The 27,920-nt window shown below is 44.5% G+C and overlaps 1 protein-coding gene across 3 annotated transcripts; it reads right to left on the bottom strand.

Annotated features, from left to right (window-relative positions):
- Positions 1–315: 315 nt before the first annotated feature.
- Positions 316–6,787, bottom strand: LGALS12 (galectin 12). 3 transcript variants are annotated; one of them, XM_078148201.1, is made up of 8 exons: positions 6,687–6,787; positions 5,917–6,005; positions 5,448–5,661; positions 4,885–5,004; positions 3,936–3,962; positions 3,252–3,340; positions 2,065–2,215; positions 316–942 (listed from the first exon to the last, which is right to left on the bottom strand). In XM_078148201.1, exons 2-8 carry the CDS (start codon positions 5,955–5,957, stop codon positions 796–798), a joined length of 789 nt encoding a protein of 262 aa, XP_078004327.1. In that variant the 5' UTR covers positions 5,958–6,005; positions 6,687–6,787; the 3' UTR covers positions 316–795. The 3 variants fall into 3 exon arrangements, with proteins under 3 accessions (XP_078004327.1, XP_078004328.1, XP_078004329.1); XM_078148202.1 differs by lacking the exon at positions 4,885–5,004 and adding an exon at positions 4,461–4,499 and having other exon boundaries at positions 6,687–6,784; XM_078148203.1 differs by lacking the exon at positions 4,885–5,004 and having other exon boundaries at positions 6,687–6,783.
- Positions 6,788–27,920: the final 21,133 nt, after the last annotated feature.

Here is a 27,920-nt window from a genome sequence, read left to right as displayed (position 1 = left end):
CCAAGGCTGGCGCTCTACTGGATGGACAGCAGTAGCCCCACAGCTGGAGGTGGGGGGGGCGTCTCCTCTCCAAGGAGTGGGAAGTCTTCTGAAGTCCCCTTCAGTGTAGGAGAGAGAAGCCCAGAGGTTTATGCATCCTGACCACCCTAGGGAAGAACCGGCCCCAGAGGTTTGGGAGCATGTCCCCGCTCACCCAGGCTGTGGGAAGGGTTTAGTGGATTCCAATCTGGACCAGCAAAGAGCAGGGTCATGGCAGCCAAGAAAACCCCGTGAGATTTTAGGAAGCATTAGGAGGGCAGAACACTCAGAGCGACATCAAGTCAAGCTTTTATTAAGTACCTACTGTGTGCCAGGCACTGTGCTGAGTGCTGCTGGGATACAAAGAAAGACAAACATCTCTTGTCACTAGCCTCTGTTGGGCCTCCCTGTGTCCTGCCCTGGTTCAGGTCACACACGGAGTATTACACTCTGTCTGTGCCTTAGGCCTGGCAGGGCCTAACCCCACAAGGCGTAAAGGTTACCTTCTCCCTTCCACTCCGAAAAACAAACACCAGTTCTCCCTCTACCTAGTGGATTGGCATGCATCCCTGGCGAAGCATGAGTCAGCCCAAGATCTCTGCTAGTTTGATCAGGCACCCCTAGGGTGAGAGGGTGGGCATCCCTGCACCTCTGAAGCCAGCTGGGGAATGAAGCCAGCATAAGATTCAGGAATCGGACGGGGCAGCTGACAGAGGCCCAGGCTCCCGATGGACAGGCCCTGGGGTGGCCCAGGGCCAGGGATGCTCCCGTGGGCCCCTAGCACCAGACGCAGTAGAGCTCCACGCTGCCGCTGATCCGAATCTCCCGGAGGCGCCCAAGGGCCCGCTGCCCCAGGCTGGCTGCCCCCACTGCATTCCCATTCAGGGCCATCTTGAGGTCATTGTCCCTGCGCAGGAGCAGAACCTAGGGAACAAAGATGGAGACTCGTGGGCTTGCTTAGGAAGCTGAGAGGGAGAGCGTCCTGGGCCCAGGGAGCTAGCACGTGGGGTCGCCCAGCTGGGACTGAGGCATCCAAGGCTCTAGGGCTGGATGGGGCTTCAGAAGCCATGTGGTCTAGCCTCCTCCTCTCACACGTGAATAGACCCAGGCAGGAAGAAGTTCAGTGATTCGTCCCACACCAGGCAAGTGTCAGAGTCTGAATTCAAATCTGGATCTCCCGACTCACATTCTAGCTTTCTTTCACTTGGCCACATTCGTAATGACGATCTAGTAGAGAGGTCTCAGATTTCTCACTGTGCTGGTGTGGCTATGCCCTTCACCCATGCTGATAGCAGCCCTCCCTCTTCTAACTCAGATGGTTTTGGAGGATTGTTGTGGCTGAAAAACTTTTCCTCCTGTGACACCCATGGAGCTGGGCTGGTCTTCAGGCAACAGATATGCAGCCCAAACCTGGACTCAGTCAACCCGGAGAACCCAACCCAGCTTCTTGACACCAGGAAGCATCAGCAGGAGGCATTAGTATAGATGTTTTTTCTTTTTGAACAGGACTAGTGATTTCTTTGGTACTGGGAGCTCCAGGGGAGGAAGGGGCAGGAAATCCTTCTCCCAAGCCAGGTCCACACTTAGCTGGCAACTTCCAGCCTTAGGGAGTTGCCCAGGGCACAGAGATGTTAAGTCCATTGCCCAGGATCCCATATAACCAAGTAATGCTTCAGAGTCCGTGGGTCTTGAACCCAGAGCTTCCTGACTCTGAGGGAAGTTCTCTCTCCACTATCCAAAGCTATCTGTATTTATTTCCTCTTAGTAATATGACCACATTAACGGGACGGAAAATAGAGGAGCCCTACCTAGTTCTGCCTCTTCACCAAAAACCTCTATGAGTTTCAGCAAATGACTTCCTTTCTCCATGTCCCCATCGATCAAATGAGGCTGTTGGAGGAGGTGCCAGCCATGCTACTCCTCTCCTCATGCCTCACTCTGTGGCATCCCTCCACTCATCCTTAGAGACCAATGTTTGGGGGTGAATTTAGGAAAACAGAGCACCTCGCCAGAGGCCCAGCAGCCCCTGCCTCTTCAATGCCTTACCTCGAAGAAGCGCTGTGGGTGAAAGAGGAAAGGGGCCGAGATGGGCTCCTTCCGGCCCCATGGGGAGATCCAAGCCAATGTCCTATTCCTAAAGCAAACCTTAAGCGTCACAGTGGGGTGGGTGGAATCGTCCCGCAGGCTCAGTGTGAATCTGGACCACAGAAAAGGGAGGAAAAGGCAGGGAGATGGGGAGAGGGCACGCTTGGCTAAATCCCTGGAATGGATTCTGGGGATCTCGTGGGCAGATTCGTGCCTATCCAAGAGCTTTTGAGGCTGGTAGATCTGGTCCTATCAGAATGTGGAGATACTAGAGGCTCCCTCTAAGCCCCTGGGCTCCCTCCTCCAGGCATTTCAGCCAGAACCACCCACAGAGGACACGATGTCTACACCATGCACAAGGTAGGTTCTTTAGAAGGAGAAGAGACTTCAGATAGAAAGGACATGCCCAAGGTCACACAGGTATTAAGTGGCACAATTAGTGTCAAATCTGGTGCTCTGTCCAAGGCAGACACTGATTTAAGTAGCAGTAGTTGGCTAAAGAAGCTAAGACCTCTCGTTACTCCCAACTACTCTCCTTCCCACCCAAAGAAGGAAGTGACTTTCCATAAGATCTCATCCACTTTAGCACAAAAGCATTAATCTCTACCAGCCGTTGGAATCTGTGTGTCTGATTGCAGCCTTGGCACAGTCTGGGGCATTCTGTCCCGTGCCAGCTGGGGCTAATGTGAAATAGGGCACAGGGGAAAGGGACTGGATTTGGTTTCTTATGGCAGAGAGGGTACAGTTAAAGAGCCAGAGGTCCTGAGATTCACATTCTGACTCTATCACTTCCTACTGTGTGACCTTGAGTAAGTCACTTCCTTCTCTGAGCCTCAGTTTCTTCCTCTATAGTACGAGGGGCTTTAAATGGGGTGGGCTTCAAGGTCCCATCAGAGCCTATGAATGGTACCTTGGGCACGTTCCTTCCCTGCTCCTCACTAGGTTTCTCCATCCAAAATAAGGAGGGGGTGGATGAGAGGATCTCTAAGGTTCCCCCTTGACCTTAGAGTTCTTCATGGGACTCGGGGACCCCTCTTCTGGGATGAACACTTGTGCACCTCTACCCTGGTCACCAAACTCTGTACAGGGGACTCACTCCCTCTCTTCCCCCTTGGACCACTCACTTCCTCCATCCTGCCAGTACCTACTCCTGAGGGTTGGGACAGATGAGGCCCCGCACCACGAAGACCTGTCCTGGCCACAGTCCCCTGGGAAGAGGCCAAGTGCAAGGAACTGCCTGAAAGGACAAGGGAGAGTTATAGAGATCCCAGGTGACCCTGGTTCAGAGATTGCCCCCAAGGAGAAGAGGCTGACCCAAGGGGAAACAGGAAACTCACCCCCAAGGATGCCCTCCCCCACTCCATTCAAGACCATAGCTTCTTACTGAACACTCCCCACCCACAAATCCTCCAGGTGACAGCAAGAAAGGCAGCTTCAGGCTGTGGGCCCTCAAGCCTGGAAAAGATTTCAAGGACAAAACCAGGCCTGTCTGCCCTTGGGGCCATGTTTCTAGAAAACCTCCAGGACCCTCATCCCTCTGAATTTAGTGCACATTTATATGGCAGGGCACCATGCCTGGTGCTGAGGCTATGGGAAAAAAAAGTACTCCCTGCCCTCAGGGAGCTTCCAGTCTCATCAGGCCCTCCCGCACAGCTGTACCTGCAGCAGCCAGCTTCTTGACAAGAAAAGGGAGGAGGCTGGGAAGAAGCTTTGGTCTTCCTCTTAAACCCTAACCGGGTGGGGGTCTTTTCAGCCTTGAACCCCCCTGCTCCCAGCCTTCGGGCTCCCCAGGAGTAGAGGGTTCCTGAAGACAGGAGGAAAGTCTCACTCACCAGTCTGGAGCTTTTCAGCAAGAAAGGCTGTCAAGGGAAAGGGAGCTGGTGAGAGCCTGTCTCCCTCATCTGAGCAGCATCCCTCCCCTCCCCTTCCCCAGTGCCTCCAGCCTCGTGGTGAGCTCCTCTGGATGCCTGGTCTGGCCTCATCCGGGCTCCCCAGCTCTTCTCCACTGGGCCAAGGAGAAGGGACTTTTGTGCAGAAAAGGCAGAGTTCAAGATCAGGCCGAGGGGGCGGGGAGCCAAAGCATGCCTGACCCTGGGCCTGGGAGAGTCCCCTTGGACCGTGGCAGTAAGAGAAAGGGCATCCCTGGACTTGTGCAAGATGAGAATGGGATTGGGTGGGAAGGAGGGAGGGGCATCGGCCACCCTTTGCACACAGTAACCTCCCCCCTCCCCCCAGGCTTAGGTCCCTCCCCACCTGGGAAGGGCTTGGAGAGGGAACAGCTCAGGGGGCTGAGGGAGCACAGCCAGCTGCTCAAGGCTGATCCCTGGGCAGAGCTGGAAAGCCCCCTTTATACTCACATGTCCAGCTGGGTACTCTGTTCCACCCTCCACAAAGGGCTGTCCATAGAAAGACAAGGGTGGGGGCACTGTGGCCAGCAAACATCCCTAAGTGCCCTTCAGAGAATCTAGAGCTTTCCCCCACATACTGGGGCCTTATACTGCCCAGGAAGACTATTTGCTACTCGGCACAAAGAGGGGTCTTGTCTTTTTCCTTTGTGCCCACAGGGCCTGTCAATGCCCGAGAAGCCATCTGCTCCACCCAAGCAAGAGCTCACAGCTTTCCCTTCCTGGCCCCTCCCCTGCAGATCATTCCGTGCCTCTGTAATTGTATAACAGGCTTGCCTCTTCTCTCCCTGACTGACTCCCAGAGAGTGCCAGAAAGCCCAGGCCTGCAGGATGGACAGTCCTGCTGCCCCTGGCCTGGGTTCCCAGAGGTAGTTACATTGCTATTGAGGAATCCGACGGCTTTCACAAAAACATGGCCGTAGATGCCCAGGGTGTCCACTCTTGACAGTGGGAGCCGGTAGGGATAGTGGAGGAAGTGTCGGCCATTCACGCTCACCTGGAGCGAAAGCTGGCCTAAGCTCTCTCCACCTCCAGCCAGCTGCCACCCGCTGCTTCACTTGTGGGCTGAGGAATGACCTGAGCAGACACCGGCGGTCTTCTGGGAAGGATCTTAACTCCGCTGCAAGTGCTGGATATTGAAGAATTCCCCCTCACGCCTCCCTTAGTCTGCACTGGCCTTCCTTCCTCCTCTTCCCATTCTCGTTCTCTGTCTCCCCCTTTTTCCTAGACGTCCTGGCCTCCTTTCCCTCCCCCCTTTCCTCCTTCTCCCTCCCTCCCTCTTCCCTCCTCCTCTTTTTTCTCCTTCGCTCCTTCCCCCTCTTCGTCCATCCCTGCTTTCTTCTTTCCCTCCTTCCCTCCTCTTGCTCCTCTTTTTTGCCTCTCCCTCCCAGACTGAGGACAGCCCAGGGCTCCCTACTGCCTACTTCACCTATTAATTACCTTCACGTGCTCATTTCCAAAGAGGAAGAGGATCAGGAAGCCGTCCCCTTTGCCCAGGGCCAGCTCGGGCCAGCGTGCCTCCCACTGCCATCGCCCTCGGTGCAGGGTGTTGCAGATGACATGGGGCTTAGTGGTGTAGAATCGAGGGTTAAAATGAACGGCTATATCTGGCCGGGGCTGCAGGCTGCAGCCACACTGGAAATCGATCTGAAACCTGGCGGGAAAGGGTAGTGAGGGACGGGAGATGCCGACTAGCCCAGATGCCCCGGAGCCCCCAGAGCCTTGACTCGGGGGTAACAGGACCGACATTGGGCAGCACCCAAGGCCCTCTGCAATCAGGCCAAGCAGTTATTGTTCTGGGTCCTATGGAGCAAAGCAAGTAACCTCGTCCCCTTCCCCGTTGTTACCTTCTGGGGAGCTGATGAGGGTGATGGAGCCCTCTAGATACCAGGAACTTGAGCCCCCTTACCTCTGAGCATCAGGTGGGACCACGCCCTGGACCACGACCATCTTCCCAGCATGAAGGCCACCAAAGATTGTTGTGACATAGGGGATTACCTGAACCAGACAGGGAAACAAAGTCGTGAGCTAGGGGAGGAGATGAGGCAGGGTACCCACCCTAGAGGTGGGAAGACTGGAGAGAGACATTCTGAAGTCAGTTTGCGTTAAAGGCAACAATATGTAATGAAAAGACAGCAGGACATAAGGTCAAAAAGAGATGTGGCCTTGAACTCTCCCTCTACCACTTACTGGTTGTACAACCATGGGAAAGTCTAAATGACTTCTCTGACCCTCAGGGTGCTCTTCTATCAGGTGGGCTCTCAAAGAGAGCCTCAACATGAAGAGCTTTGCAGCTTTAATGCACTGTGAAGTGCTGAATGTTGTCATTGCTGTTGGTAGAGGGCATTCTTGATTTTGGAAGAATCAAAGTCCTTATATGAAAAAAAGAAAAGGATTCTTCTGAATTTTTGTTTCCTTCCTCACCCAACCCCACATTTCACCTCCAGGGTGAGGTCAACGTGCATCATATGCACTGGGGTACCACGGTTCAGGAGGCCCAGCTCCCTGGGGCTAATCTCTTCAGCCCCCTGTGCCTCACATCCCAGTAGAATGTAAGCTCATGGAGGGTAGAAATGGCTTCATTTCGGGCCTAATAAATCAACGCGTTTTCATGGATTGATCACTAAGGTTTACATCTCCTGAGGGAAACAGCATGATATAGGGGACAGAGCTTTGCACCTGGAAGTGGAAGACTTGGGTTTGAATCCCGTCTCAGACATTTATTGGCTGTGTGCTGTTGCTGGTTAATGCCTTGCAGCCTGAGCTTCCACATCTGTAAAATGGGGAGAATAACACCTACCTTACCAAGCTGTTGTATAACAGCAACAACAATAGCTAGCATTTATATGATGCTTCAAGGTTTGTAAAGCTCTTTACACACAGGTCTTCACTTCTCTCTATTCCTAGAGCCCTCATTTCTTATGGCACAAAAATATTCCATTTTATTCATGCGCCACAGTTTATTCAGTTATTCCCCTGCTGATGGGCACCTGCTTTGTTTTCCAGTTTTTTACTGGTTGGTCAGATTTTAATTCCTTTTAAACTAGCAAGGTTTTATTTTTAGCTCATTTGCTGATATGTGACAAGTTATGGGCTGGGGGATTGACCCTGTGGATGGGCAGGACAGGGCTGACGGGGGGAGGAGTATCTCCACTTACCCCTAACTCTGCCAGAACCCTACTTTCCCATCTTGCTGCTCAGCCAGGCTTGGGCTACCCTGGGTTGTTAGAGCACCTCGATCTTAGAGCTCAGGACCCTGCCATCAACTCAGGCGTGAAAGCGGGGACCGAAGGGGTCCTGGAGGAGTGAGTCTCCAGAGGCCCACTTTATAGGGACAATGTGTGCAGAGAGCGCTCTCTCTCTGGAGATATCAGAGAAACACATCTCTTTTTTTATGTTCCCAGGTGCCGCCTGAGAATGATGCCAGCTTAGGTACCTAGCAAGATGTCCAGCTTATAAGAGCACTGGCAGGGAGAGGGCAGCCTGTTTCATCATGAATCGGAATTGTGGGCGGTTACTTTGTAGATCAGGGTTCTTGAGTCTTTCCAGATTTAGCAAGGATTTCTTAAATAATGCACACAGGGCTTTGTGCAGGGGAGACACCATCTCTACCTTGGAGGAACTTAGCAGGGGAATGGAGCCAGCCCACGAGTAGGCTGCTCCACCATGCTCCAAGGGCTATCCACCGCTTCTCTTACACAGATCATAGGAGGGAATGACCCATTTTACAGATGAAGAAACTCTTGCATTGCAGAGTCCAAATTACTCATTCGGGATCCCACAGATCATGGGATCTTTCTGAGGTCATGGCCAATAGGGTTACTGATTTACTTCATTACTGATTATTATTTGTCCCAAGGGGTTTAGTTCTGTCTCTCTATTTCTGTCTTCTAATTGTGAGGGTGGGAGAGAAAAATAGGGTTTTTTTTCTTATTTCAGAAAATCAAATATAATTAAAAATAAATATTTGCTTAATTGGATTTTCTTATGTATCAATTTTGTATTTGTCGCTGGCTTTCACGACCCTAGAGTGTAAACTCCTTGAGAGCAAGGATTATTGTTTTGGCTTTGTCTTCTCAGTGCCTAGGGCATAGAAGGTATATAGGAGCTAATAGGTAGCATTTAGACGGAGAGAGGGAAAGACATAGAGGTAGATGTATGCATACATAAATGTATATGCACATATGCAAATAGACACGTGCACGTACGTCTGAATGGCTCTAGATGGCCAGTCTGCCTAGTTAGTTACCCCCTCCTGGCTCTTAATGAATCAAAATTCCAGGGAGGAGGTGACCATATAAAGGCAAAGAGCTAATGAGAGTCCTGGGGTTTCACTAGCTCTCATTATATACCTCTCTTTCTCTCTCTCTCTCTATGTATGTATGCACATATTTATATGCATATGCATAGTATATATGTGTATGTACACACATATATAGTGCTTTGCAAAGCCTCAAAAATGCCATGTAAATGATACCTATTATTATACAGCTCTTTAAAGTTTGCAAAGCATTATCTATCTGATCTCATTTGATCCTCACAACCACCCTAAGAGGTTGGTGCCATTATTATCCCCATTATACAGAAACTGGGGCTCACAAAGGTTTGAATGACTGGTCCAATGTCTCACAAGAGGTAAGTATCTGAGGCTGGATTCAAACTCAGGTCTTCCTGACTCCAAGTCTATCATTCTATGCACCATGCTACCTTAATGTCGTTAATACAACCTTAATATTTCCTGATTGATTGAACTGAAACGTCCTCCCTGGATCTTTCTACTTCTGGCTCTAAAGGGCAGATCTGTTGCCTGATTTACTGCATCAACCAGATTAACATCGTTGGGAGTGAGGTGGGGAGAAAAGTGGGGGTGGGAGGCTCAGGTGGCTTAGCGGACCCTTCTGGGTCAGTCTGATGAAGCATTTAGCACTGAGAGTTAGATCCTCAATGCAAGGTCAGCTATCTGGTCCAATCATCACCCAGCATGCCCTCCTGGCTTCCGATGAACCAGAGTTTTAGATAGAGTTCTAGAGAGGGCGAAGAGCTAATTAGGGAACTCCGGGGTTTTATTAGCTCTCATTAATCTTCCTTACTTCCCATGGGAAAGGAGCATGTGCTTGGAGCTCAGCCCTTTCAAAGGCTTAATTCAGCCTTGGGCAAGTCATATAGAGAGCACTGAGCTGCCTGGGAAGTCCAGTAGAGGAGACTTCCTTGTTGGGGGAAAAGACCCTTTGACTTCCCTTGGGGAATAGAACAGATCTTCCCTAAAAGACTGGAAGCTAGCTATATAGAGAACAGATTCAGGTTTGAGGGTAAAAGCCATTCCCCAACTGATAAATGATCAAGGGATATGAACAGGCAGTTGTCAGAGGAAGGAATCCAAGTTATCAATAGCCAAATGGCCCAAGTCACTAATAACTAGAGAAATGCAAATGAAAGCAATTCTGTGGTTCCACTTTACACTCATCATATTGGCAAAGATGATGAAAAAAGGCAAATCACAGATGCTGGAAAGGTTGGTGGAAAAGCAGGCACTTTGGGGCCCTGCTGCTGGAGCTATGAGCCTGTCCTGCCATCCTGGAATTGATTTGGAACTGGAATTATCCCTGTAAAGTCACTAAATCTCTGTGACTCAGCTATACTCCAAAGAGATCAAAGAAAGAGGAGGAAGACTCATAGGTACAAAAATAGTTGTAGCAACTCTTTGTGGTGGTGAAGTACTGGGCACTGAAGAGGTATGCTTATCAGTTGGGAAACTCGGAACAGATAATGGTATGTGACTACGATAGAATATTATGGTGGTGTAAAAACACTAGAATATCCTGAGCAGTAAGAACTGATGCAGAGTAAAGTGAGCAGAACCAGGAGAAGCGTTTATACAAAAACAACACTGTAAGGCCAACCAGGTTTGAAAGACTTAAGAACTCTGGGCAACACAGTGACCAACCAGAATTTCAAGGCTTACCCAGCTCTGGATAGAGAGATGATGAACTCCTCAGGCAGAATGGGATTCACTTTTCTGAGCATGGCTGATAAGGGAATTTGTTTTGCTCAACCATATGTGTTCATTGCAAGGGCTTTCCTTTCCCTTTTCTTTTCAAGGGGGTGAAAGAAGGGGGAGGTGGCTAGGACAAACAAATAGATACTCAATAATTGAAAAAAAAAAGTGGGAGCAAGACTGAGTTTTGGGGGAGGGGGTGCTGCCTTCTTCACTCCAAAAATGTGGAATCACAGAATGTTAGAACTGAAGGGAACCTTAGAGATCATCTAATTTAATCTGTTCTACTTTCATATGGGTAACTAAGGCCTCTACAGGAGAAGAAGAGAATAATGGATAACGATAGCTGGGATGGTTGGCTCTGGAGTCAGAAAGACTTAAGTTCAAATCTTATCTCTGACACCTATTGGCTATATGACCTTGGGTAAGTCACTTAACCTCTCAGCGACTGACTTACAACACCTCCCACCCCCTCCTTAATTCCACAAGTAGAGGAAGTTGTTTTGCTCACTGGGAGCTCCCTACACTGATCCAAAAGAAAAAAAAAATAGGTCGTAGAGTGGGAAAGTATAAATGGTCAGTTTACCTCTTTAAGGATCATTTTCTTTCTCTGTAAAATAAGGAGGGTGGTCTATATGATATTAAGGGGCCCCTTTCCAATCCAAATCTAGAATTCTTTGGTCCTCCAACCAGGTGCCAGAGTCTGAAATGCTTCTGGGAAGGAGTAACACATAAGTCAGAATTAGAATGACAGAGATCATCTGTTTAGAGCTGAAAGAGGGCTCAGAGGTTCAGCCCCATTTACCATGTAGTCACAGCAGTAGTCATCCAGCTTGAAAGACCTCAAATGATGGGGATTTGTCCCCTTGCTTGTCCAAGGTTGCACGAAATAGCCATGGGAATAACAAATAACTAACTTAACTACCTTTAGGGTTTGCAAAGCACTTTACCAAGATCTCCCAGGAGCTTCAGAGCAACCTGGTGGGGGCAGGAACTCAAGGTACTATTATCTTCATTTTATAGAGAATACTGAGGCCCAGTGGGTAAGTCTCTTACTTGCAGTCAGAGAGCATTTAAGTGTCTGAGACAGGGTTCAAATTCCTGTCTTTCTGCTTCCAAAACAAGCGCTTTCCCCACTCCACCATGTGGCTTGTCACAAGAGTCAGGATTTGAACCCAGGACCCTCCAACTCCAGATTCAAGGTGCTTTCTACTCCTCTGAGGACAGGAGAATCGTCCATAGCCAGAGACCACTGGTGGTATGAAAGGGTTAAACTTGACCCACTTCACAGCATTCATCACCAGAATCTGGAGGTCAGAGCACTTGCGACCAAGAGTTCCCCAGCCAAGGAAACTACTCACGGGGTAAAGATTGGTGGCTGCAAGATGAAGCTGTCAGGAAGGGGATCCAGATGTCCTTCTCCTCGCCACATGGAGGGTGAGGGAGGCAGGGAGGGGCCGGGCAGCTCTCACTCCCTGGAGCTGCTCTCTCTGAGGTCGGGAGCTCTATTGGAGCTGCTGAGGCCAAGGTCAGGGGCTGGATCTGAATGTACCCAAAGCCCTTTCTCCCAGCTCTTGGCCTGGCCCAGTCCCTTCAGGGTCCTAATGCCCCTTTGTAGCCTCTGGCAAGAGCCCAGACTGCTGCTTGTAGGGAAGACCTTTCAGGAATCAGCCAGGCGCCCCTGCCTCCCGCTCCACCCTGCCAAGCCAACCCAGGCATCAGAGCATCACAGATTTAATCCTTCAAGACACTTTAGGGGTCAGTTCATCCCACCCTCTCATTTTACACATGGCCAAACGGAATCCCAGAGAATGTAATTCAATTCCACGTTTCTGAAGTGCCTACTGTGTGCCAGGCACTGTATTAGAATACGAAGTCCAAAAAGAAACAGTCCTTGCCCTCACGGACCTTAACTTGTGGGAGGGGGAAGGGTGGTGGTTAAGGGGGCAGGATGACATCCACAGATAAGAATATACAACATATATCCCCGACGTAGCTGCAATCCCACATCTGTCAGGGGGCCTTCCCTGGCGTCCCCCCTTGCTAGCACCTTCCCCACTAAGTTTGCCCTCCAGCAGCCCCAGGAGTTCTTAATCTTGGGTCTTGGACCCCTTGGCCGGTCTGGGGGAGACCGCTCCACAGAATAGCACTTAAAAAATTTTTTTTATTAATTTATTTTGATTTATTAACAATCACTTCCATATGTTTTTGAGTTGAAAATTTTTCTCCCCCTTCCTCCCCCCCACCCTCCCCAAGATGGTGCACAATCTGATATAGGCTTTACATTTACATACCTATTAAACATATTTTCACATTAGTGAAGTTGTAAGTAAAAATTAAAACCAATAGGAGGAACCGTCAGAAAGATGAAACTAAACTCAACAGAAGGTAAAAATAAGTGATAGTGATCTGACTTCCATAGTTCTTTCTTTGGATGTGGACAGCATTTTCCATCTCGAGGCCTCTGGAGATGTCTTAGATCCTCGTAATGCTGAGAAGGGTTCAGTTTAACAATCTTAGTCATTGCGTAACGTGGCTGTTATTGTGTACACAGTCCTCTTGGTTCTGCTCACTTCACTCAGCATCAGACAGAATAGCATTTTTAAAGACGAGTAAAATATACAAGATTAAAAAGGGAAATAAAACATTATGTTGAATTATAGGTATCAAAATGTTTTCACTAAAAGTTCATGGCCTCTGAATGTACCCTTAATGCATCTTGCAGAAAGCTAGTGATTTACGTGTTGCTCCCTCCCATTAGAAGGCGAGCTTTTGGAGGACAGGAACTGTTTTTGCCTCACCCTCCTCCCCTCCCTTTTTTGCATCCTTAGAGCTTAGCGCATTGCCTGGCTAGCAGTAAGCACTTAGCATAGGCTTGCTCACTTGCAGTGACTCAGAGCATTCACAAGGGCAAGCAAGGTCTTTCCCAAGGTCTCCCAGTAGTAGGGAGCAGTGGGGATTTGAACCTATGCCTCTCCACTGTTCCAGACTCTCTAAAAGGGGGAGATGATTTGCCCAAGGTCACATAGTGACACCTATGGGAATCATGGAATCCTAAGAGAGCCAGAAGGGGCCTTGGAAGTCATCTGCTTCAACCTCTTCATTTTGTAGATTTGGAAGCTGAGGTCCTAGCTAGGGAAATGACTTGCTCAAGGTCATCCAGCTAACAGATGGGGGGGCAGGGTCTGAACGCTCTCCCTTCATCCTTCCCCCTGTACCATTTCCCCCCATTTCTCCCCAGTTCCTGCTGGAGCCTTGACCTTAGTTGGCATCCAGAAGACTTGGCCAAATGGTGTGCAGTCATGCTCTCAGAATCCAGGCTGAAGAAGTTAACCCTTTCAGATTATTAGTAGGTAAGTTCCAAGAGACCCATATTCCTGGTGAGCCAGGAACTGGGTAGGGTGGTGCTGGGGTGTGCCTTGGTGTGCCAGTATCCCTTGGGACGAGCATGACCTTTGGCTCTTCCCCATCCCCTCAATAATTCCTTCCATTTCCCCCAAGCACCCTCGGCCCTATGTTCTTCGAAAGAGGGGGAGAGTTGCCCTCTCTGTAGCCTAGGATGGGAGTGGGGGAAAGACGAAGCAAAGCCTGCCTTCTCCTAGTATACACCTTTCTGACCCTTGACTCTGGCCCCACCTCTCCCACCTTGCTCCCTTCCCCATCCCCCACGCCCAGCCCCCAACCTCCTTCCTCTACTTCCAATATCTTTCTGTCTAGTGCCCCCTCTCCTGCTTCTTCCCAGGGTTGGTGGCTTTTGGCAGGGTTTCTTTTCAGCCCTGACTTTGGGAAAGTGCCCAGGTGTCCAAAAGCCCAGGGAGTCTGACCCAACGTAGGACAGAGGATCTCAGAGTATGGGACTTAACCATCTAGTCCAGTAGTTCCCACCTTTTTTGGAAATGAGAACCTCCTTTTAATAGCAAAGAATCACTGGATTGGGAATGAGGAAGATCTGGGTTCAAATCCTGTCTCTGACACCGGCAAACTGCTCGAACATGAACAAATATTAACCTCTCTGAGCCTCAATTTCCTCAGCTTTTAAATGGGGATAGTTATAGCACCTAGCTTGTGAAGATCAAATGTGATATTTGTAAAGTACTTTGTTATAGAAACAACAGTTATTGTATCATTATTACTGCAGTAGGGGTACTATAGCTTGGGTGGATTGAAAAAATGCATGATGACAGAATGCTACTATAGATCCAGTCAGAGAACGGGTTTCATGAGTCCAGGTATCCTCTCAGGGCTGAAGGTTGGGATCTATCTGTAACTTATAGGTTAGAGCACGGGTTTTTAACCTTTTTTGCATGTGTTTCTGTGACCCCTTTGGCAGAGGAGGGAAGCCTACGTTGCATTGAATTGATTCTGTAAAATACCCAGAGTCCCTCCCTCTGGGGGGCTATTGGGAGGATCACATCTCCCAGGCATTTTCCACCATCCTAGCAGAGCTGGGTGGTGAACCCAGATCCTTTGACTCCACACCCTATTATGCTGTTGAAGACCGGCTCTAAAGAGTCTGATCTGGGTTTAAGATCCACGACGGAGCTTGACTTTTTCCCAGGCTTAACCCACAGGGCTCAATTATCTAGGAAGTGGGCTCTCCAAATCTCCCCTGCAAGGGAGGCTCCCAAGACATTCCTTTCTCACCCGTTGAACCTTAGATTTACACACCACTCCTCTATGCAGGTGGCACCAAGGCGCCTGGGAAAACCTTGGAGTTTACAACCAAATCTAGGGACCCTGATAACAAAGAAATATATGTTGCCACATACTCAGTAGTTGTTTGGGGAGTGTCTCATGGGGAGGACTCTTTGAAGTTAGGTTAGATTTTTTCTATATATGCTGTACCCTCAGATGAATAAACTCACTCAGTTCTTCACTGACCCACCTGGCCCACGTCTTTCTTTATCTCACGCTCTCCCGTTCAGGGCACTACTTGATCGCTGGCAACATCATGCCAACAATAACCCCGTAGCTCACACTGATAGAGCCTTCAAGGTTTGCAAAGTGCATTTGACACATCTCATTTGAGCCTTGCAACAACCCTGGAGGTAGAGGATGTTATTATATCCCCATTTGGCTGCCGTTCAGTCATATCTGACTCCTTGTGACCCCACTTGGGGTTTTCTTGGTGGAGATACTGGAGGGGTTTAGCATTTCCTTTTCCAGTTCATTTTACAGGTGAGGAAACTGAGGCAAACAGGGGGAAGTGACTTGCCCAGCTAGGAGATTTCTGAGTATGGATTTGAATTCAGGTCTTCCTGAATCCAGGCCCAAGGTTTCATCTACTACGCCACCAGTTGCCAGAGCATGACTAACAGAACAATAGCGAATTGATAGCTTATCTTCTTCTCAGCCGGGGACCACTGGGGTCCTAAGTGAGTATAACCTAAGAAGGCAGAGATGCTACTCTAACCCTCAGATCACAGATTGAGAGCTTGGTGGGACCTCAAAAGTCATCTCATCCAGCCTCTTCATTTTACAGAAGAGAAAAGTGAGGCCCAGTGGGTGAAGGCATTTATAATCCCAGGGTTACAGATCTAGGACTGGAAAAGACCTCCAGGGTCTTAGACCAACCTCCCTCCCTTTCTAAGGTGCAGGGAAGGTAGGATTTGCCCGAGGTCGCCCACCTAGTGAGCCTTGGAAGATAGGTTTGAACATAGCATTTTTTGTCCTGTCCCCTGTTTTGGTCAGTTGAGCAAGCCGGCCCATCCCTTGTATCCTGGGAAGAACATATCTGTTGGACAGGGACAGGATCCAAAGGGCTCTTTATTTATTCATTCATTCATTCATTCATTCATTCATTCATTCATTCATTCACTCATTCATTCATTTATTCTCATTCATTCATTTAGTCATTTATTTATTCATCTATCTATCTGTCTGTCTGTCTGTCTGTTTATTTATTTATTTATGAAGGACTCCTTCAATGGAATCTTTTTCTCTGACTTTTCTTTCTTTTATTTTTTTTCTCTTTTAATTTGGTTAGGCAATGGGGTAAGTGACTTGCCCAGGGTGACACACCTAGTAAGTGTTATGTGTTTGAGGCCACATTTGAACTCAGGTCCTCCTGAATTCTCTGACTATTTAATTTCAGGCAGGTCATTTCTCTTTCTTGGGCCTCTCATTTTCAAAGTCTATAAAATGGGGGATGGTTTGTATGAGAGAGGCAGCAGAGAGGATAGAGAAAGGGGTGGTAAGGGGTGAACTTGGGGCAGGGAGCCTCCCTCTGTTGCCCACTTCAAGTAGGACTGTGGGCAACGCCTTTATCATCCCTGGCCCAGTTTCCTCTTCTATGACATGAAGGTTTGAATCAGAGGACAACTGGGGGCCCTTCCATGTCTAGCGTTAGGATCCAGTCTTTTTACCTACAGTTAGATGTCTCAGTGGCTAGAGTGGCCAGGCCTGGAGATGGGAAGACCTGAGTTCAAAACCAGCCTCAGACCCTTACTGGCTGTGTGACCCTGGGCAAATCACTTCACCCTGTTTACTTCAGTTTCCTCATTTGTAAAATAAGCTGGAGGAGGAAATGATAAACCACTCCAGGATCTTTGCCAACAAAACCACAAATGGGATCAGGAAGAGTCAGACATGACTGAAATAACTCAACAAGGACAAAAAAAAATAGGGATAATAATAGCACCTGTCTCCCAGGGCTGTTATGAAGCTGAAATGAGATAATACTTCTAAAGCTCTTAGCATAGTACCTGCTACACATAACACACAGCTATAGATGGAATGAATTGGGAGTAATCAGAGGGAAGATGCTAGAATTCAGAAGGATTGGGAAAGGCTTCCTATCCTAGATGGGATTTTAGCTGGGACTTCAAGGAAGTTGGAGAAGCCAGGGAAGCTAGGAGGTAGAGTATCCCAGGCCTGAGGGACAACTAGTGAGAATTCTGGCAGTCTGGGAATGGAAAGAGAAGCAAGAAAGAGAAATCACAAGGACTTACATGAATTGATGTGAAGTGAAATGAGCAGAATCAGGAGAACACTGTACACAGTCACAGTAATATTGTATGATGAGCAACTGTGAGTGACTTGGCTCTTCTCAGCAGTGCAACGATCCAAGACAACTGCAAAGGAGCTATGATGAAAAATTCTATCTGCTTCCAGAGAAAAGATTGCTGGTGACTGAATGAAGATCAAAGCACATTTAAAAAAAAACTTTATTTTTCTTTTTTCCTTTATATTTTTATATGTTTCTTGTTTTTTTTCTTTCACGTCACTAATATGAAAATGTTTTGCATGACTTTACGTGTCTAATCTGCACCAAACTGCTTGCCTTCTCAATGGAGGGTGGGTGGGTTGAGGGAGGGAGAGAGAGAATTTGGAGCTCAAAATTTAAAAAAATGAATGTTAAAGACTGTTTTTACATGTAACTGAAAAAAAAATACGTAATGAAAGAAAAAAACAGTCATCCCTGACCTTTCTGTTGAAAAAAAGAAAGTCAGAAAGAAAGGAGACCTTGAACCAGAAGAGGAAGAAAGTATTCTGGTTGTGGGGAGACAGGAGTTATCTTCCCCGCTTGCTGTTTCTGGTTTGTGGCTCCCCTCACAGAACCTGACCAAGCTCCCTGCACCCAAGGAGTGTCTTAAGGACTCTGGCATGACTGCTCCATAAAGATCATTGTTTGGTCTCTGGCTTCAGAGCCCTGGCCATGTGGCCACCTGGCTTATCACCAGAAGCTTAATGAAGGTGGGGCACCTGATAGCCCCCGTGCCCCCTTAGCAGGGCAGAAACAACTGAGCTCGGCATGGAGTTGGCATTGATTGTTAATATGGGAAGTTTCCAGATGGTGGCTTCTCTGGCCAGCTCAGAGCTCTCCAGGTGTAGCCACTCCCTGGCCCAGCCCTGCCTGGATCTCTCCTTTGGGATCAGCCTCCCCTGCAGCCTTTCTTGAAGTTTTTCTCCTCCCGGTTCTCTGAGTTCTGAGGTTCCTCCTTTGGTCACCCAGCCCTAAAAAGTAGATTCAAGGGTGTCTTCTGTGCTCTCACCCCAGGATTTGCTAATGACTATTCTCTCCTTTAACAGAGGCCCTTCAAATCAAGGAGATTGCAGATCTATTGGAGTACCATGTATTAAATAAATCAGTACATATATCACAATGTTGTATTTGTTGTTTATGATACATTTTACAATAACCATATTATACAGTGTGTATAATATAGGGATAATTATCCATGATTTCATCATTCTATTGAAGGAGATCACAGCCTATCCATGACTTGCATTCTTAGAGGTGCTGGAGGTTAAGGGACTTGCTGGCATTTGTCAGGGGCCTGATCTGAAGTTTGATCTTGACCCTGGGTGAATTACTCTCTCCACTATGCCAGAATGCTTCTCTGATCTGAAAAATGCTGCTTGTGTATTATAGAACTGTACGTAGTTTTTGGACAAATTAGATTGGGTTACTGCTACATAATAAAAAAAAATCTTTTTTTGTTACTACCTGCTTTCCCTGTTTGCATTGAAAACAGCCTCTTTCTGCTCTTCTTGGCCTTGGCCAGTTCCTTCTCCTAGTTTCTTGAAGCCAGTGTATCTGTACCTGTGGTTACAGTAGGTTCTTCTGCTGTTCCGGCTGCGTGAAGAGCTGACAAGCCTCTTCCTCCCAACCCCCACCTCCCCACAACCCTACTGCTCCCCTTCTTCCCTCCATTAATGTGCTTGTTTCCAACACTTTTGTTTTTTGGTCATCTTTGCCGACCTGATGGGTGTGATCTGGAATCTCAGAGTTACTTTAATTCACATTTTTCTAATTATTAGGGATTTGGAGCATTTTTTCATATGTTGGCACCTGGGAGCTGTAGTGGATAGGACACTACATGTAGAGTCAGGAAAGCCTGAGTTTAAATCCTATTTCACACACTGGATCTGAACTCTGGGCACAGAGTTGTTAGGAGAATATAATGAGATAATATTTATAAAGCAGCATTTTGTGAACCTTAAAGATCTATGGGAATACTAGCTATCATTATTATTATCATCATCGTTATAAATAAGTTCTTGATAGCATGGATGTTTTTCCTTTGAAACTGCCTGTTCTTATCTTTAGACATTTATCAATTGGAGAATGAGCCACCTGCATTTCTCCTTTCTTGATCCTAGATCATTCTGTTGCAAGAGTCTCATTTGCCTTATAAATGGAGATATAAACCCTTAGGTTTTACACAGTGAATTCCACTTGATTTTTTATGCCAACTGTCAAGTTTTAATGATCTCTCTTCAAATTGATTTTTTAAGAAAATTTTTTATTAATTTATTTTTAGTTTACAACAATCACTTCCATAAGCTTTTGAGTTCTAAATTTTTCTCTCCCTCCCTCTCTCTCTCCTCTCCAAGACTGTGTGCAATCTTATATAAGCTCTACATATACATTCCTATTAAACATATTATCACATTACTGATGTTGTAAGGAAGAGTTAGAACCAATAGGAGGAACCACCAGAAAGAGGAAACAAAACAAAACAGAAGAAAAAAAATAGCAAATAGTATGCTTTGATCTACATTCAAACTCCATAGTTCTTTCTCTGGATGTGGATAGCATTTTCCATCATGAGACTTTTGGAGATGTCATAGATCCTTGTATTGCTGAGAAGGGGAAAGTCTATCAAAGTTAGTCATTGCACAATGTGGCTGTGACTGTGTACAATGTTCTCCTGGTTCTGCTCACTTCACTCAGCATCAGTCCATACAAGTCTTTCCAGGCTTTTCTGAGGTCCTCCTTATCATCATTTCTTATAGCACAATAGTATTCCATTACATTCATATACCATAACTTATTCAGCCATTCCCCAATTGATGGGCATCCTCTCAATTTCTAATTCTTTTCCACCACAGAATGAGCTGCTATATATTTTTGTACATGTGGGTCCTTTTCCCATTTTTATGACCTCTTTTGGATATAGCCCTAGAAGTGCTATTGCTGGGTCAAAGGCTATGCACATTTTTATAGCCCTTTGCATATAGTTCTAAATTGCTCTCCAAAATGGTTGGATCAGTTGACAGTTCCACTAACAATGCATTAGTGCTCCAATTTTCCCACATCTTCTCCAGCATTTATCATTTTCCTCTTTTGTCGTGTTGGCCAATATGATAGGTGTGATATGGTACCTCAGAGTTGTTTTGATTTGCATTTCTCTAATCAATAGCGATTTAAGCATTTTTTCATATGGATGGCTTTAATTTCTTCATCTGAAAACTGCCTGTTCATATTCTTTGACCATTTGTCCATTGGGGAATGACTTGTATTGTTATAAATTTGACTTAATTCTCTATGTATTTTATAAATAAGTCCCTTTCAGAGATACTGATTATAAAAATTCTTTCCCAGTTTTCTGCTTCCCTCCTAATCTTGGTTGCATTGGCTTTGTTTGCGCAAAAACTTTTCAATTTAATATAATCAAAATTATCCATTTTGCATTTCATAATGTTCTCTATCTCCTGTTTGGTCACAAATTCTTCTGTTCTCCATAAATCTGACAGGTGAACTATTCCTTGCTCTCCCAGTTTGCTTATAGTATCAGCCTTTATCTAACTCATGAACCCATTTTGACTTTATTTTGGTATATAGGATAAGATTTGGGTCTATGCCTAATTTCTGCCATACTCTTTTCCAGTTTTTCCAGCAGTTTTTTTTTTTGAGGCAATTGGGGTTAATTGACTTGCCGAGGGTCATACAGCTAGTAAGTGTCAAGTGTTTGCTCTGAAGCTGGATTTGAACTCAGGTCCTCCTGACTTCAGGGCCAGTGCTCTATCCACTGCACCACCTAGCTGCCTCCACCAGCAGTTTTTGACAAATAGTGAGTTCTTATCCCAAAAGCTGGAGTCTTTGGGTTTACCAAACAGTAGATGACTATAGTCATTGACTACTGTGTCTTGTATACCTAACCTATTCCACTGATCCACCACTCTATTTCTTAGCCAGTACCAAGCAGTTTTGATGATTGCTGCTTTATAATACGATCTAAGATCTGGAATGGCTAGGCCACCTTCCCTAGCATTTCTTTTCATTAGTTCCCTTGATATTCTGGACCTTTTGTTCTTCTAGATGAATCTTATTATTATTTTTTCTAGCTCTACAAAATAATTTTTTTGGTAGTTTGTTTGGTATGGCATGGAATAAGTAAATTAATTTAGGTAGAATGGACATTTTTGTTATATTAGCTTGGTGTACCCATGAGCAACTGATATTTTTTCCCAGTTATTTAGATCTGACTTTATTTGTGTGAAAAGTGTTTTGTAATTGTGTTCATATAGTTCCTGGGTTTGTTTTAGGAGATAGACTCCTAAGTATTTTATAATGTCTACAATAACTTTAAATGGAATTTCCCTTTTTATCTCTTGCTGTTGGGCTTTGTTGGTAATATATAGAAATGACAATCATTTATGTGGTTTTATTTTATAGCCTATAACTTTGCTAAAGCTGTTTATAATTTCAAGTAGTTTTTTTGTACTTGATTCTCTAGGATTCTCTAAGTATATCATCATATCATCTGCAAAGAGTGATAACTTTGTTTCTTCTTTGCCTATTCTAACACCTTCAATTTCTTTTTCTTCTCTTATTGCTAAAGCTAATGTTTCCAGTATGATATTGAATAACAGTGGTGATAATGGACATCCTTGTTTCACCCCTGATCTTACTGGAAATGCTTTTAGCTTATTCCTATTACATATGATGCTTACTGAAGGTTTTAGGTAGATGTTGCTTATCATTTTAAGGAAGACTCCATTTATTCCTATGCTCTCTAGTGTTTTTAATAAGAATGGGTGTTGTATTTTGTCAAAAGTTTTTTCTGCATCTATTGAGATGATCATGTGGTTTCTGTTAGTTTTGTTGTTGATATGATCAATTATGCTGATAGTTTTCCTAATATTGAACCAGCCCTGCATTCCTGGTATAAATCCTACCTGGTCATAGTGTAGTATTCTTGTGATAAGTTGCTATAATCTATTTACTAATATTTTATTTAAAATTTTGCATCTGTATTCATTAGCAAAATTGGTCTATAAGTTTCTTTCTCTGTTTTGACTCTTCCCAGTTTAGGTATCAGCACCATGTTTGTATCATAAAAAGAATTTGGTAGGACTCCTTCTTTGCCTATTTTCCCAAATACTCTATATAGTATTAGAATTAATTGTTCTTTAACTGTTTGATAGAATTCACTTGTAAATCCATCTGGTCCTGAAGATTTTTTCCTAGGCAGTTCATTGATGGTTTGTTCAATTACTTTTTCTGAGATGGGGTTATTTAAGTATTTTACTTCCTCTTCTGTTAATCTGGGCAATTTATATTTTTGTAAATATTCATCCATTTCACTAAGAATGTCAAATTTATTGGCATATAGTTGGGCAAAATTGTTCCTAATTATTGTTTTAATTTCCTCTTCCTTGGTGGTGGATTCACCCTTTTCATTTTTGATATTGGTAATTTGATTTTCTTCTTATTTTTTAAAATGAAATTAACCAAAGATTTACCTATTTTATTGGCCTGTTTGTTTGTTTGTTTTGGCTAGACAATGGAGTTAAATGACTTGCCCAAGGTCACACAGCTAGTAAGTGTTATGTGTCTGAGGCCAGATTTGAACTCAGGTCCTCCTGACTTCAGGGCCAGTGCTCTATCCACTGCACCACCTAGCTGCCCCTATTTTATTGGGTTTTTTTTTCCATAAAACCAGCTCTTAGTTTTATTTATTAGTTCAATAGTTTTCTTAATTTTAATTTTATTAATCTCTCCTTTGCTTTTCAGTATTTTTAATTTGGTATTTAATTGAGGATTTTTAATTTGATCTTTTTCTAGTTTCTTTAGTTGCATGCCCAATTCATTGATCTCATCTTTCTCTACTTTATTTATGTAGGCATTTAGAAATATAAAAATTCCCCTAAGAACTACTTTTGCTGACTCCCATAAGTTTTGTTATGTTGTCTCATTATTGTCATTCTCTTGAATGAAGTTATTGATTGTTTCCATGATTTGTTCTTTGACCCATTCATTCTTTAGGATTAGATTATTTAGTTTCTAATTAATTTTTAGTTCTATCTTTCCATGGCCCTTTATTACATATAATATTTATTACATCATGATCTGAAAAGGATGCATTTAAAATTTCTGCCTTTCTGCATTGGATTGTGAGATTTTTATGCCCTAGTACATGGTCAATTTTTGTGTATGTGCCATGTACCACCAAGAAAAAAGTATATTCCTTTCTATCCCCATTCAATTTTCTCCAGAGGTCTACCATATCTAACTTTTCTAAAATTCTATTCACCTCCTTAACTTCTTTCTTGTTTATTTTGTGGTTAGATTTATCTAGTTCAGAGAGGGGGAGTTTGAGGTCCCCAACTAGTATAGTTTTGTTGTCCATTTCTTCCTGTAACTCCCTGAACTTCTCCTCTAGGAATATGGATGCTATACCACTTGGTGCATATATGTTTAGTAATGATATTACTTCATTGTCTATAGTGCCTTTTAGCAGGATGTAGTTTTCTTCCTTATCTCTTTTAATAATATCTATTTCTACTTTTGTTTTGTCAGAGATCACGATTGCTACCCTGCCTTTTTGTTTTTTAACTTTAGCTGGAGCATAATATATTCTACTCCAGCCTTTTACCTTTACCTTGCGTGTGTCCCTTTGTTTCAAATGTGTTTCCTGCAAACAACATGTTGTAGGATTATGGTTTTTAAGCCATTCTGCTATCCACTTCCATTTTATGGGAGAATTCATCTCATTTACATTCAAAGTTATGATTACTATGTATGTCTTTCTCTCCATCCTATTTCCCCCCTGTTTATACTTTTCTTTCTCCTTTCTCCCTTTCCTTCCTCACTAGTGTTTTGCTTTTGACCACTGCTTCCCTCAGTCCCCTCTCCCTTTTCTTCCCCTTTACCCTTACTTCTTCCCTCCCTTTTATCACCTCTCCCTTTTCTTTTCCCTTTTCCCTCCTAATGCCTATAGGGTGAGTTAGATTTCTATACCTAACTGATTATGTTATTCCATCTTTGAGCCAAATCAGATGAGAGTTAGTTTCAATCAATGCTCATCTTTGTCCCTTCTTTCCCTCTACTGTATTAGGTTTTTGTGCCCTTTCCTGTGACGTAATTTACCCTTGTCTGCCTTCTCCTTTCCTTTTCTCTTAGTGCAACTCCTTAATTAGATCCAATTAATCCACTTACTTAGATCCATTTAGATTTTAAAAAATTATTACATCAAAGTCAACTTATAACCCCCCCATCTATGTATACCCCTTTAAAATGGTGTGATAACAATACAGTTCTCAAGAGTTACAAGTGTCATCTTCTCTTGTAGGGATGTAAACAGTTTGCCCTTACTAATAACGTGTTGTTGTTTTTTCTGTCCTGTTTACCTTTTCATGCCTCTCTTGAGTCTCTTATTTGAAGATAAAATTTTCTGTTGAGCTCTGGTCTTTTTATCAGGAAGGTTTGGAAGTCCCCTATTTTGTTGAATGTCCATCTCCTCCCCTGAAAGATTATTCTTATTTTTGCTGGGTAGTTGATCCTTGGTTGTAATCCAAGCTCCTTTGTGGAATATTGTATTCCATGCCCTACAATCTTTTAATGTAGAAGCTGCAAGGTCCTGTGTAATCCTGACTCTGGTTCCATGATATTTAAATTGTTCCTTTTTGGTTTCTTGCAGTATTTTCTCTTTGACCTGGTAATTTTGGAATTTGGCTGCTATATTCCTTGGCATTTTCAATTTGGGATCTCTTTCAGGAGATGATTGATAGATTCTTTCTATAGCTATTTTACCTTCTGGTCCTAGGACCTCAGGGCAGTTTTCCTTGATGATTTCCTGAAAGATGTTGTCCAGGCTCTTTTTTTCATCATGGTTTTCAGGTACACCAATAATTTTTTAAATTGTCTCTCCTGGATCTATTTTCCAGGTCAGTTATTTTACCAATGAGGCATTTTACATTTTAATCTATTTTTTCATTCTTTTGTTTCTGTTTAACTGTTCTTGATCTCTCATAGAGTCATTAGCTTCCACTTGCCTGACTCTAATTTTTAACAAATTGTTTTCTTCTATTAGATTTTGTACCTCCTTTTGCATTTGGCCCATTTTACTTTTTAAGGAGTTCTCCTCAGTGAGCTTTTGTGTCTCTTTTTCTGTTTGGCCAATTTTACTTTTTAAGGAGTTTTTTCTTTCAGTACACCTTTTTTTTTCCCCCAGTTGGCCAATTGTATTTTTGAAGGACTTGTTTTTTACAGGCAACTTTTGTCCTTTCTTTTCCAAGCTATTGACTCTCTCTTGCATACCTCTCATTTCTTTTTCCAATTTTTCTTCTACCTCTCTTATTTGACTTTTAAAACCCTTCTTGAGCTCTTCCAAGAAGGCTTTTTGGGCCTCAGACCAGTTCATTTCCCCCTTTGAGGTTTTGGATGTGAGTATATTGACAATGTTGTCCTCTTCCGAATTTCTGCCTTGATCTTCACTGTCCCCATAATAAGAATCTATGGTCATTGTACATTTCTTTTTGCTTGTGGTGTTTACTTATTTCCTGACCTTTGAAAAAATCGAATTCTCCTGCTGGGGAGCAGGGAGCACTGACTCAAACTTTTTTGTGCTGGGGCCTCAGATGCTGGCAGTTGGAGGCTGTAGAGCTGGAATCAGCAACACTGGAGCTGTAGGGGTAGGGGCATGTAGCCTGGCCCCTGGAGGATGCCTGCTCACCTGGGCCTATGTCTTCTTTCTTTGGCTCCTTGCAGATGGGTATTTTGCTGCTGCAGGATGTTTCTGTGCCTGGAGCTTTCCCTCTTGGAGTGGTGCTCCCCAGCGTTTTGGTGAGGCACCTGGATACTTGGCAGCCAGAGAACACTGTGGGTGGTGGTTTCCTGAGCTGGTTTCCACTGGTTCCTCTGCCCATACTGAGGCACTCAGGGGTCCTGCTTGCCTGCTCCACCACCTGGGGTCAGGATCTCCCCCTGGTATGCTGAGGTGGGGTTTGCTGCTAGCTTGCTGGGACGCCTTCCATTCTGTACTGCTCCCCCTTCCCCAGAGCAAGAGGGGCCTTTCCTGTTAATCCCCCAAGCTTGCAGGGCTTCAGGACTGCTACACTCCATCTTTCTGCTGTTTCAGCTGTTCAGGGTTTTTCCTGGGGTGATATTTTCTGGGCTTTCAGAGGTCAATAAGGAAGAGTGAGAGTGACTCACTTCTTACTCCGCCATCTTGGCAAGTTGATTTTTAATAATTCAATTTGATTCAATCCAATTCAATGAACATTTATTAAGCCCCTACTGGACCAGGCACCATTCTACGTGATGAGGAAGCAGAGAAAAAACAAACAAAAAACCCAATCCTTGCCTTCTGGGAGTTTACATTCTATAGGGTGAATGGCAGATATAGTACATGTGGGGGAAAGAATATAGCAGGCGATTTGAGAAAGGAAACTAGGAGAATGATAACTAGGAGAATGAGAAAAGTGTTTCCATTGAAGTTGATAGCTAGGGATTGTCAGAGGAAAAGGTAAGTTGGGAAAACAACCCAGACATAGGAGCACAGCTTGGGCAAAGGCATGTTAAGTGGGAGATTGAAAGGCAAGTTGGCCAGAAGAGAGGTGTGATAAGGAGGATCATGAGAACTAAGTTTGGTTGGAGCCAATTTGTGGAGGGCTTGAAATGCCTGGCAGAAGAATTTGTCTTTGATCGCAGAGGCAAGAGGAAACACTGGAGAATTTTGAAGAAGCAAAGCAGGAAAAATCAGAAATCACCTTCGAGTCCCTTTTCCAGCCTGGAAGTCCTGGAGCAGGGGCAGCTAAATTCTCTTGGAAATCTAGGTTCTGCTCAAGAGGAAGCTTCTCGGGGAAGGGACTGTCAAAGGGCAGGTTTTCAAGTCACTGATTTTGGAGTAAGGGTAGAATTAAGTAAAGGGGCACAGGTCCTCTGTGGAGTGTTCTCTGAGACTTTATTTTAAGTACATTTTGTATTTATTTATCTGGGCCTGTGTTGTTTCCCCAGGTAGAATGAGAGCTCCTGGAGAGCAAAGCTTGATGGGTTTTTGCCTTTGTATCTCCAGTGCCTAGCATTTAGTAAGTTTAATTTTTTAATAGTATTTTATTTTTTCCAGTTACATGTAAAGACACATTTTAACATTTATTTAAAAATTTTGAGTTCCAAATTTTCTCCTACCCTTCCTCACCTCCCTCAACCTAAGACAGTAAGTGTTGATTGATATAAGGTTATATATATGCAATCATGTAAAGCACATTTCTATGTTAGTCATGTTGTGAAAGAAGAAACAGGCTGAAAAAAAAAACATGAGAAAATAAAGGAAGTGAAAATAGTATGCTTCGATCTGCATTCAGACTCCATCAGTTCTTTCTCTGGAGGTGGACAGCATTTTTCCTCATGAGACCTTTAGATTGCCTTAGATCATTGTATTGCTGGGAATAGTTAAGTTATTTATAGTTAAAATACAATGCTGCTATTACTATGTGCAGTGTTCTCCTGGTCCTGCTCACTTCACTTTGTATCAGTTCATGTAAGTCTTTCCATGTTTTTTGAAAACATCATGCTAGTTATTTCTTATAGCACAAGAGTATTAAATGATAATCATATACCACAACTTGTTCAGCCATTCCTCAATTGATTGACATCCCCTTAATTTCCTATTCTTTGCCACCACAGAAAGAGTTACAATATATGTTTTTATACAACTAGGTCCTTTTCCCTTTTAAAAAAAATCTCTTGAGAAACAGATCTATAGTGGTATTGCTGGATTAAAGGGTATGCATAGCTTGATTTGCCTTATGATTGGGCACAGTTCCAAATTGCTCTCCAGAATGGATGGAGCAGTTCACAACTCCACTAACAGTGCATTAGTGTCCCATTTTTCCCACATTCCCTCCAACATTTATAATTTTCCTTTTCTGTCATATTAGTTAATCAGTTAGGTGTGAGGTGGTAC

The sequence above is a fragment of the Phascolarctos cinereus genome, unplaced genomic scaffold (assembly GCF_003287225.1).
Source record: "Phascolarctos cinereus isolate Bilbo 61053 unplaced genomic scaffold, phaCin_HiC Scaffold_9;HRSCAF=440, whole genome shotgun sequence".
Lineage (NCBI taxonomy): Eukaryota > Metazoa > Chordata > Mammalia > Diprotodontia > Phascolarctidae > Phascolarctos > Phascolarctos cinereus.
Note: the sequence above shows the minus strand (reverse complement) of the source record. Positions and strands in the feature narration are given on the sequence as shown.

Coding starts and splice junctions, on each gene's coding strand:
- LGALS12 (XM_078148201.1), bottom strand. CDS start 5,957: ATGGTCGTGGTCCAGGGCGTGGTCCCACCTGATGCTCAGAG. Junction 5,005..5,447: donor TTGGAAATGAGCACGTGAAG/GTAATTAATAGG, acceptor CTTTCGCTCCAG/GTGAGCGTGAATGGCCGACA. Junction 2,216..3,251: donor ATCTGTCCCAACCCTCAGGA/GTAGGTACTGGC, acceptor TCTGTGGTCCAG/ATTCACACTGAGCCTGCGGG.